The sequence below is a fragment of the Manis pentadactyla genome, chromosome 9 (genome assembly GCF_030020395.1).
Source record: "Manis pentadactyla isolate mManPen7 chromosome 9, mManPen7.hap1, whole genome shotgun sequence".
Taxonomy (NCBI): domain Eukaryota; kingdom Metazoa; phylum Chordata; class Mammalia; order Pholidota; family Manidae; genus Manis; species Manis pentadactyla.
Genome location: NC_080027.1, coordinates 98,340,137 through 98,352,361, shown reverse-complemented (window position 1 = coordinate 98,352,361; position 12,225 = coordinate 98,340,137). Strand labels below are relative to the sequence as shown.

The following is a 12,225-nucleotide window of genomic DNA, read 5'->3' as shown; positions in this document are numbered from 1 at the left end:
CAAGAATATTTAGCAAACTCCTCTGTTTCAGTATGTCCAAAGTCAAATTCATCATCTTTCTCTCAAAGCCTGTTTCTCCTCCTCTACTTCCTAGCATCAGAAACAGTAAAGCATAAGGCTCAAAAGTGTAGGCTCTGGTTCAGACTGCCAGGGTTCCACCTACGATTATCTTTTCAGGAAGACTCTGAGAGAGTATTGTGAAAGTGGCTGAACAGCACAGGGATCTAGAGCATAGGCTTTTGGAGTTACGCCTCATTTAAATCCAGGCTCTGCATTCACTAGTTATGTGCTCTTGGGCAAGTGATTTTATCTCTCTAAGCTTTAATTTCTTAATCAGAAAAATGGGTAACAGCACCTACTTCACTGGGTTGTAGTCAGAGTGAAATAAGGTAATACAAAGAGCTTAGCTTAGCACAGTGCTGAGCACACAGCACTCAGTAAATGTCAGACTTATTCTTTTTTGTTACTATTAATGGCATCACTCTCAGGTGAGAACCCTGGAAGCTGTTTTTGACTCTGCCTGACCTGGAAGTCACTAAGCTTTATTAAATAGTTTCCTAATAATATCTCAAGTAAGTCCCCTTCTTCTATACATCCAAATCTGAGTTCATACCCTTGTCACTTCTCATCTAATTTGCTACAGTAACTGGTTTCACTGCAGCCTGCCTAGCCCCATCTCCAAAGAAATAACAAACTATTATTCTAGAATAAAAATCTGATGTCACCTTTGTTTCTGTCAACTAGATAGACAGTTGTTAAAATCCACCACTAGCTCTCCAGACTATACAGTATAAAGTCCAAAGTTCTTAGCATGTCCCCAAAACATCAGGATGTACCACATGCCCCGTCCCCATGACCTGGCATTTCTAAACCTCCTACAATTTCCTGAACATACTGTTCCTTCACACACAGGTGTTTTTGCTTCTACTCCCTGAACTCACCTGCATTCTGTGACTGGCTAACTCCCAACTCCATGGTCTCAGCCTCCTGGCAGTAGGTTAACTTCTCAAGCCTCAACTAGTTAGCTACAGGCCATTCGGCTATTCAGTTTATCTGTAAGTGTTACCAACTACACTAAAGCACTAATGAGCTCTTTAAAATAATAACAGCGCCTGTAGGAAAAGTATGCATTTTCCTACGCACACAGTCCCCTGTTCCTTACTGTGTTCTATCCTGTCTGGCCCACTTCTCCTTTGGGTAATCTGAGGTTAAGCCTTCTAAACTAACATCTGTGTGCTATTATGTTTTTAGAAGTTTACTTAGGACCTTTGCGCTTTTATAAGATAAATGTACAGAGTGATAGTAGCAATCTATGATCTCAGAGTAGACATTGCTCCCCCTTAAAAAGCCAATTAGCTTCCATGTCAAACTGCAGTCCTGCTCTCAATGTCTCCTGTTCTAACCCAGTGAGCTCCTGAGTCAGTGTGCTTAACTCAAGGGGGTACACAAAAAATCTTGAGTGTTAATCGAGTATTATTCAGCCATAAGAAGAAAACAAATCCTACCATTTGCAACAACATGGATGAAGCTAGAGGGTATGATGCGCAGTGAAATAAGCCAGGCGGAAAAAGACAAGTATCAAATGATTTCACTCATCTGTGGAGTATAAGAACAAAGAAAAGCCTGAAGGAACAAAACAGCAGCAGACTCACAAAACCCAAGAATGGACTAACAGTTACCAAAGGGAAAGGGACTGGGGAGGATGGGTGGGAAGGGAGGGATAAGGGGGGAAAAAGGGGCATTACTATTAGCAGATATAATGTAGGGGGGGCATGGGGAGGGCTGTACAACACAGAGAAGACAAGTAGTGATTCTACGGCATCTTACTACGCTGATGGACAGTGACTGTAATGGGGTATGTGGGGGGACTTGGTGATGGGGGGAGTCTAGTAAACATAATGTTCCTCATGCAATTGCAGATTAATGATACCAAAATAAAAATAAAAATAAAAATCTTGAGTGCTGAAGTAAATATTAACACTCTTACTCATATGAATTTTTATAGGACACACAAAGAAAAAAATAAGGTGTTAATAATAGTTAATACATGAATTGACTAAAGCATGTCAATGGTCATGTGTAGAATATAGGATATAAAAGGTATCGTTAGGGCAGCATGGAAGAATTCCACAACACAGAGAAAGTGACAGTGGACACCCGCATTCATTCAGTCATTTTCAGTACTTTCAACCAAATGCTTGAATACATGTCTGAGTAGTTTTACAGATATCACTGGGTTTTAACTAAATAAATCCTCACAAAATAGACAAGTTAGTAAAAAAATACCTGCAAAGAAACAAGTTATGACCCCAAACTGGCAAAGTTGACACTTCTATCCCTGGGAGTACCAATTCTGTAACTTATACAACAAACTGAAAATGAAAACCCAAGTAGAGCTGAGGGAGGAGCAGGTTTTGGGGATAGAAACCTAGAGACTGAGATGCCCACAAACATCAAGAAAGCAATTAGCTCTGCCAGTCTGGAGTTTAAGGCGGAGACCCTCACTGGAAACAATGTGGGCATCATCAGCATTTGGGTGATATTAAAGCCATGGCTCTTAAACCATTTGATCACAACCCATGCTAAGTCATTCATTTCACATACCAGTTCCAGACACAAATATTTCTAACTGAAAAAAAAAGTTTCAAGAACAAGTATTTACCTGTATTATGGACAATTCACACTATTTTCTATTCTAGTCTATCCGATTTTTTTCTTTTTAATGCTGAACTTCAACCCATTAAATTGATTTCACAATACATTGTTAAAAAATACTGGCCCAGTTAGAGTTTCTGTTTGGAATGATCAAAAAGTTCTGGAAATAAGATGGTGATGGTTACACGACATTGTGAATGTACTTAAAGCCAATGAAGGGTACACTTAAAAATGGTTAAAATATTTTTTTTATTTGTGTATTTTACCACAATAATAGTAATTTTTAAAAACAGAGTGTAAACAGAGAAGAGTTTCCAAGGCTTGTGCTTGGAGACCTCTGGCACTTGGAGGAGGATAAAAAGATCCAACAGAGACTGAGACACAGGTGGTAAGAGAGGGAAGCTAGGAGAGGGCAAGAATTCAGAAGCCGGACAAAGAAAGGAAAAGTGACCACCCAGAACAAATGCTGTGAGGTTTGATTAAGATGAAGACAGAGAATTGATGACTGGATTTGATAGGATGGAGAGTGTAACAGAGTAGTTCCACTGAAGCAGTAAGATGTATAAAAGCCTGACAAAAGTAGTCTAGGACAGAGTAGGGGGAAGGAAGAAGGGAGAAAGGAAAGAGAATTATTTCAAAGAACTCTCGCTAAAAATGGGGCACAGAAAAATGGAGGGGTTGGAGAGGTATGTGGAACTAAGGGTAGTTTTTTTTCTTAAGGTGGGAGATATAATCATGTATTTGTACATCCACGGAAGTAATCCAGTAAAGAGGGAAATTCTGATAACAAGAACATGTGTAACTGTAAGCATTAAATCTGTGAGTACCATGCCCTGAAGGAGCGGGGGCAGTTTTTCCTTAGACTGAGGGAAGGCAGGGTCAGGGTAACGCAGGTAGACAGCCAGGTAGTTCTGGTGGTATGAAGATGAAGAACTTCTCTTTTGACAGCTTATATTATCATAGTAAAAGAAAATAAAATCATCAGATAAGCGTGAGGAACAAGGGATGGGATGCCAAAAGCATGAGGAAAAAGATGTGGAACTGCTGCTTCAGAGAGGAGGAGAGAGAACAGCCTGGGGAAACAGTGAACGGCTGAAGGCAGAGGTTCCCACGAGCTCTGCAACCCATGGGAAGTAGGACCAGTCAGCACTTCTCTACAGACACATGGGGTGACTCATGTTCAGGCAGAGAGTAAGCAGAAGACCTGGACTAACCAGGGTTGGGGTCTTTTCAGAGTACTGGGCAGGGGAGGGCAAGGGGCTTGGCTGGGCGTGTGTGGAAGAGAGTGACTAGCAACAGACCACAGAATCAAAGGCAGTTGAGAATGAGATAAATCTAATACATAATTTAAACACATTTTTCTTGATAATCAATAAAACATTCTACTTTCATTTAATTCTAGGTGCTTAGTTTTGCCAATCATGGTGACTTCCTCAGATCAGTATATGTCACCCTGTTACTCTAGCCAAAAGCTTCTCTCTCACATCTAGTACAATAGCAAAAGCTGGTGGTTCTCCTCTCGAAGTACACTCTGAACTCACTTCTCACCAACTCTACTATTCCCCTATTTGTCTCTTTTCCCTCTCAGATGCTGAAGAACTTCAAGAAACTGTAAACCTGATAAAAACTGAAATCTTGCTTTCAACCATTCAATGACTGTCATATTTAGGCAAAAACCCAAACCCTGACTTTGACCTGCCAAAACCTACGACCTAACTCCCACAAAGCTCTCTAGTCTAACTTCCCACCTCTCTGCCCTGCTCGCGGCCCAGCCCACTGCCTTCTCTCACATTCTTCAGTCTCCACAAGCACAAGCTCATCTCGGGGCTTTTGCATCTATTCTTCCCTGGCGCTTCTCTTCAAACACTCATGTGGTTCACCCCCAACTTCACCCAGGTCTCTACACAGATGTCAGTTCCTCAGAGACCTTCCCTGACTATTTAATAGAGCGGTGTGCCAATCTCTTTACTTCCTTAACCTGCTTTATTTTTCTTCAAAGCACTTATCACTACCTACTATTAAAACTGTATTTTTCTGTCTCTCCCACTGGACTGTAAGCTCCACAAGGAATTTTCTGTTTTACCACTATGTCGCAGACATCTAGACTACTGCTTATATATAATAAACATTCAATAAATATTTATTGAATAAATGAATGGATCCTTTGTAAGTCTATTTTTGTGCAGTAATACAGGAATCTAATTTATAAATAAATGATATATTAGTGGTACATACTCAAATACTTTTGACTTACGAAGCATACAGTAAAAAAACAAAAACAAAAGGCTTGGCAATTACAGCTGTAATTAATAAACTAGCACACATTTCCTGAGCATGGTGTCACTAGACCATCTGTCACTCTCTGTCTCAGGAGATTTTGGTCACATCCAAACTGCGCTTCTCACAAGAAGTGAAAATTCCCCAGATAGGGTTAAGGCCCTGAACCAACTCTTCTGTCCTCTGACCTTATGTTCCCTGGGAATATGAAACACCAGATTCTGCTAGAAATGAATAGATTGCTTGTTCTGACACAGAAAGGGCTGATTACTTACTGGTCCCACACAGTTGAGGACAACTGTTGCCTGTTGAGCCATTTCATCAAGTGAGGCTGGATTAGTGATATCACAAATTATTATTCCAACTTCAGATGTAAGTGTTGGTCTTCCTGAAAAAAAAACAAATCATTTAAAGAGAATCCTGACACAGTGTTAGATCTTTCAGATATTTTTATAGTAATGAGTGATGGCAAATTTACTGGATACAGGGAAAGCTAACTCCCTCTGAAACAAAAGATAAGATTGTTTTTAACCAATTAATTTTTAAAAGGCTATAAGGAAAATGTAGTTAATACTAAGGGTTACTGAAAAAATTACAAACAAACCTAAAGTAAGCAATGTGTAACTGACAACCCTGTGTAAAATGAGAGGTTAGTTACTGAGTAGATGATTTCCTGACGTCCTCTCACCAAGGATTATACTATGAAAATAGTTTATCATCAACTGCTAAACAACTACATCTGATAAAACTACTGGGGTAGAGGAAGGCTGCTGACATCAAAGTCATGAGGACAAAAAGACTGGGGTGAAAAGCCATCTAGGTAAGAATACTGACTCATAGTAAATAATTGGAATTAACTGAATCAATAGTGTAATGCAGGTTCCAATGGGTAAGGTGTATTCCCACAAAAATCTGATCTGGGCATTGTGAATGGTAGGTAACTAGGCTGTACTGTACAATCTTATTGCGCAGGAAAAAGAAATGGTGAAGAATATATTTTAATAGTAAAAATACTTCTTTCGGAAAAGTAAAGAAAGGCCAAAATACTGTTAGTTGGCAGCAGGAAGAGCTGCAGGAGAGTCTGGCCAACACGGTGTCTTTTATACATATCCATAAACAAAACAGATTCCACACTCCCCCCCATAACAGGGCTCTACGTGGAATTAGGAGGTGAAATGCCCAGACCCCCAACCGGTGCTATTGTGCGCCTAAGGGGAGACTCGGGCGTAAAATTAATAACCAATGTAAAGGCTCCTGCGTCCTCAATGAGACGTTTCCACGACCGTGAGGGCCGGGTCTGTGTGTCCCAAAACTGGCACAGAAAAGGCCACCGGGGAGATACGGGGAACGAACGCTGAAAGAATAAGCGAGGCCCAACGAGCAGCACAGACCGCGGGTGGAGAGCGGGTCAAGAGAAAACCTGCGGGACGACTCGCCCAGGCAAGAACCCGTTCAGCAAGCATTTCCAGAAACGAAAAGGCGGGCGCCCCGCAGCTTATCAGCACGGCTCTCAGGCGTCCCCTCCCAGCTCCAAACCCGGGGCGCAGGGCAGCCTCCCCGGGAAACCCGAGCTCCGCTCTTCGTGCACACCGGGCCAGGGCGGGCGGAGACGCCACAAACTGAGCTCTGCCTGCTTCCCTCTCGGATCTGGGGAAGGGGCCTTGGTTCTTGAATTTGGGGAGCACAGCGAAGCCGGGACTCCTCCGCCCCTTTACCCAGCTTCAGGGCCGCCCTCTCCAGCACGCGTTGCAGCTTCTCCCGAGAGCGGCCCGCCACGGCCCAGGGCAGGCGGGGACCCCGATCCGGGACCAGCTGCTCCCGGGCAACCTCCTCGGTCACGAACTGGCCGGTGAAGCCGGAGGCGCCGACCACCACCAGGTGGAAAGGCCTCTGGTTGGTCGCCATAACTAGCCCACAGCAAGCCGCCGTCCGGGAAGGGCTGAGTCCAGGGCGCCTGCGCCTCAGGCAGCGGCTCCAGCTCCGCTCGCAGCAACCGCCGCCGCCTAGACCGCCGCGCTCCTGAAGGCCCGCGCGCCCACGCCCCGCCTCGCACCCACGCCTCGCCCCGCCCCGAGGCCCGCCCACACGCCCAGGCCCCGCCCACCGTCCTGGGCCGCCCGGGGTTATCGCGGCTCAGAGGAGGCGCGGGGAAAACCTTTGCGACACAGCTCCTGTGAGCAGAGGGTTGCGCACGCTTCGAGACCTGTTGCTTGTTCTCCGGATGCGTCGGCCGCCGGCCGGGTCGGGGCCAACGGCTCATCCCGTCGCAGGCCCTCGCCCCGCGCCGCCCTCGGTGCTGGCGACACCTGGTCACCGTGGGCAGCAAGAACTCAGAGCCAGCCTGGCGTTTGAGCCGTGAGGCAACGGGACTGGTGGGCCAGGAAACCCTCAAATGCAAAAGAAAATCAAAGTTTCTTGAGCAGTGTTGTTCTTATGCCCAAACACTTTAAGTGACTGAATTAGTAAATACATAAATGAGTGGGGAGAAGAGACAGATCTGCCGGGACAGCGGAATTCCAAATAATTACGTAGTGACTGCCGCCTCCGCGAGAGGAGCTTAACTCCCTCCCTTTTGAATACACGCTTTGCTTAGAGACTTGTTTCCAGAGAGGACTCTGTGAAGAGGGGGAAGGAGACAGCTTTACAGTGGAGAACCTGGCAAACACTACCTCAACCCAGTGATCAAGGCGCCATCATCAATGAGAAGTCATGGTGAAAGCATCTGCCCTTGATGCGGTGGGATGAGGATGACACTTCAGCTCTGCGGTCTTCCTCCCAGCACCCATAACCTCAGTCTAGCCATGACAAGTGTTCTACAAAACACCTGATCAATACTCCTCAAAACTGTCAGGGTCATTGAAAACAAGGATGGTCTGAAACCATCACAGAGGAGAGGAGCCTAAAGAGCTATGCTGATGTATTAGTTAATGATAATGAAACAGCATTTGTTTCTTCGTTGAGACAAAGGCACCATGGTGTATTGATGTTAACAATAGGCAAAACTGGTGAGGGGTGAAAGGAAATGCTCTGTACTAAGTCTAAAACTATTCTAAAATAAAAAATATTTTAAAAACCATGTGTGGATAAAAACAACTTTCTATTAAAGATGGCAGCGCGAGAGGAGAGACAGAGGCTTCCTCCTAAAACTGGATACAATTATAAAATACAGTTGGCACAACTAATCCTGAGAGAGAAACAGGAAAGAGGACAGCGCCAGACTGCATACACCTGGAGAAAAGAGCAGACCTCACCAAATGGGGTAACTTACCAGAGCTGTGGCTTGGAGGGACCTGAGCCCTTCCCCAACCCCAGCTCACCGCCTGGAGGAAGAAGAACTGAGCAGGGAGGGAGTGGAAGGCTTGGGACTGCTGAATACCTAGCTCCAGAGATCTGCTCTGGGAGCACAAACCTACATTTCATGGTGCTTTCATCATCCTCTTCTGATTACAGGGTTGGAAAGCTGGGACAGGCGGAGTTCCTGGGGAGACTGGGATTCTGGCCGCTTGTGGAAAGCAGGGATCCATACCCGGCTGCTCTGGGACAAAAGTTTATATCTGTCTGCTTGGCCCACTGGTTCAGGCAGTGAAGACAGGCACAGCAGCCGGGAAGCAGGGAACAGCTCTTTCCTCCCCCCAGGCACCAATACTGCTCCCCTGCGACCCCTGACATTGCTTCAGGGGCTGAGCAGCTCCAGAATAGAGATTTTGGACACTAGAGTGTGCCATATACAAATATGAAAGGCCAAAGAAACCTGGTCCAGAGTAAAATTATTAATACAACTCCCGAGGAAGATTTAAATGATATGGACCTTGTGACTTATCCTGAAAGGGAGTTCAAAATAAAAATCATCAACATGCTAATGGAGGTACAGAAAGATATCCAAGAACTCAGGAATGAATTCAGGTTGGAGATCCAATCATTGAAGAGCATGATGGAGGGTATTAAAAGCAGGTTGGATACGGTGGAGGAGATGATAAATGAAATAGAAACTAGAGAGAAGGAATAGAAAGAAGCTGAGGCACAGAGAGAAAAAAGGATCACTAAGAATGAAAGAATATTGAGAGAACTGTGTGACCAATCCAAACGGACAAATATTCACATTATAGGGATACCAGAAGAAGAAGAAGAGAGAGAAAGGGACAGAAAGTGTCTTTGAGGAGGTAGTTGCTGAAAACTTCCCTAACCTGGGGAAGGAGATAGTCTCTCAGGCCATGGAGATCCATAGATCTCCCAACACAAGGATCCAAGGAAGACAACACCAAGACATATAGTAATTAAAATGGCAAAGATCAAGGATAAGAACAGACTGCTAAAAGCAGCCAGAGACAGAAATAAGATCACATACAAAGGAAAGCCCATCAGGCTAACATCAGACTTCTCAGCAGAAACCTTACAGGCCAGAAGGGAGTGGCATGATGTATTTAATGCCATGAAGCAGAAGGGCCGGGAAACAAGATTACTTTATCTGGCAAGATTATCATTTAAATTTAAAGGAGGGATTAAAAAATTTACAGATAAACAAAAGCTGAGAGAATTTACCTCACACAGACCATCTCTACAGTCTATTTTGGAGGGACTGCTGTAGACGGAAGTGTTCCTAAGGTTGAATAGCTGTCACCAGAAGTAATAAAACCACAGTTAAGAAAGTAGAACAGCTAATTACTAAGCAAATGTAAAATTAAATAAACTATCCCCAAAGTCAATCAAGGGATAGACAAAAGAGTACAGAATATGATACCTAATATATAAAGAATGGAGGAGGAAGAAACAGGAGGAGAAACAGAAAAGAACCTTTAGATTGTGTTTGTAACAGCATACTAAGTGAGATAAGTTAGACCCTTAGATACTAAGGAAATTAACCTTGAACCTTTGGTAACCATGACTCTAAAGCCAGCAATGGCAATAAGTACATACCTATCAATAATCACCCTAAATGTAAATGGACTGAATGCACCAATCAAAATACATAGTCACTGAATGGATAAAAAAACAAGACCCATCTATATGCTGCTTACAAGAGACTCACCTCAAACCCAAAGACATGCACAAACTAAAAGACAAGGGATGGAAAAAGATATTTCATGCAAACAACAGGGAGAGAAAAGCAGGTGTAGCAGTACTAGTATCACACAAAATAGACTTCAAAACAAAGAAAGTCACTAGAGATAAAGAAGGACATCACATAATGATAAAGGGGCCAGTCCAACAAGAGGATATAACCATTATAAATATATATGCACCCAATACAGGAGCACCAACATATGTGAAACAAATACTAACAGAATTAAAGGAGGAAACAGAATCCGATGCATTCGTTCTAGGAGACTTCAACACACCACTCACTTCAAAGGACAGATCCACCAGACAGAAAATAAGTAAGGACACAGAGGCACTACACAAAACACTAGAACAGATGGACCTAATAGACATCTATAGAACTCTACATCCAAAGGCAACAGGATACACATTCTTCTCAAGTGCACATGGAACATTCTTCAGAATAGACCACATACTAGGCCATAAAAAGAGCCTCAATAAATTCCAAAAGATTGAAATACTAGCAACCAACTTTTCAGACCACAAAGGTATAAAACTAGAACTAAATTTTACAAAGAAAGCAAAAAGGCCCACAAACACATGGAGGCTTAACAATATGCTCCTAAATAATCAATGGATCAATGACCAAATTAAAATAGAGATCAAGCAATATATGGAGACAAATGACAACAGCACAAATCCCCAACTGCTGTGGGATGCAGCGAAGGCAGTTCTAAGAGGAAAGTATATAGCAATCCAGGCCTATTTAAAGAAAGAAGAACAATCCCAAATGAATAGTCTAACATCACAATTATCGAAATTGGAAAAAGAAGAACAAATGAGGCATAAAGTCAGCAGAAGGAGGGGCATAATAAAGATCAGAGAAGAAATAAATAAAATTGAGAAGAATAAAACAATAGCAAGAATCAATGAAACCAAGAGCTGGTTCTTTGAGAAAATAAACAAAATAGATAGGCCTCTAGCCAAACTTATTAAGAGAAAAAGAGAATCAACACACATCAACAGAATCAGAAACAAGAAAGGAAACATCACTACAGACCCCACAGAAATACAAAGAATTATTAGAGACTACTATGAAAACCTACAAGCTAACAAACTGGAAAACCTAGAAGAAATGGACTACTTACTAGAAAAAACAACCTTCCAAGACTGACCAAGGAAGAAACACAAAATCTAAACAAACCAATTACCAGCAAAGAAATTGAAGTGGTAATAAAAAAACTACCCAAGAACAAAACCCCCGGGCCAGATGGATTTACCTCGGAATTTTATCAGACATACAGAGAAGACATAATATTCATTCTCCTTACTGACACAAGAACAGAGCCACAGACCAGTGGAACAGAATAGAGACTCCACACATTTACCCAAACATATATGGTCAATTAATATATGATAATGGAGCCATGGACATACAATGGGGAAATGACAGTCTCTTCAGCAGATGGTGCTGGCAAAACTGGACAGCTACATATAAGAGAATGAAACTGGACCATTGTCTAACCCCATACACAAAAGTAAATTCGAAATGGATCAAGGACCTGAATGTAAGTCATGAAACCATAAAACTCTTAGAAAAAAACATAGGCAAAAATCTCTTGGACATAAACATGAACAACTTCTTCCTGAACATATCTCCCCGGGCAAGGGAAACAAAAGCAAAAATGAACAAGTGGGACTATATCAAGCTGCAAAGCTTCCGTACAGCAAAGGACACCATAAAAAGAACAAAAAGGTACCCTACAGTATGGGAGAATATATTCATAAATGACAGATCCGATAAAGGGTTGGCATCCAAAATATATACAAAGAGCTCACTCAACTCAACAAACAAAAAGCAAATAATACAATTAAAAAATGGGCAGAGGAGCTGAACAGACAGTTCTACAAAGAAGAAATTCAAATGGCCAACAGACACATGAAAAGGTGCTCCACATCTCTAGTCATCAGAGAAATGCAAATTAAAACCACAGTGAGATATCACCTCACACCAGTAAGGATTGCCACCATCCAAAAGACAAACAACAACAAATGTTGGTGAGGTTGTGGAGAAAGGGGAACCCTCCTACACTGCTGGTGGGAATGTAAATTAGTTCAACCATTGTGGAAAGCAGTATGAAGGTTCCTCAAAAAGCCCAAAATAGAAATACCATTTGACCCAGAATTCCACTTCTAGGAATTTACCCTAAGAATGCAGCAGCCCAGTTTGAAAAAGACAGATGTACCCCTATGTTT

At 42.8% G+C, this 12,225-nt stretch overlaps 1 protein-coding gene across 2 annotated transcripts in view; it reads right to left on the bottom strand.

The window, feature by feature from the left end:
- Positions 1 to 6,958, bottom strand: part of SCCPDH (saccharopine dehydrogenase (putative)) — a 42,626-nt gene extending 35,668 nt beyond the window's left edge. For both annotated transcript variants that reach the window (XM_036918396.2, XM_057507864.1), the window contains exons 1-2: positions 6,648 to 6,958; positions 5,208 to 5,320 (exon numbers count right to left, since the gene is read on the bottom strand). In XM_036918396.2, coding sequence (XP_036774291.1) covers positions 5,208 to 5,320; positions 6,648 to 6,837 — 303 coding nt within the window. In that variant the 5' untranslated portion in view covers positions 6,838 to 6,958. The remainder of the gene's footprint in view (positions 1 to 5,207; positions 5,321 to 6,647) is intronic.
- Positions 6,959 to 12,225: the final 5,267 nt, after the last annotated feature.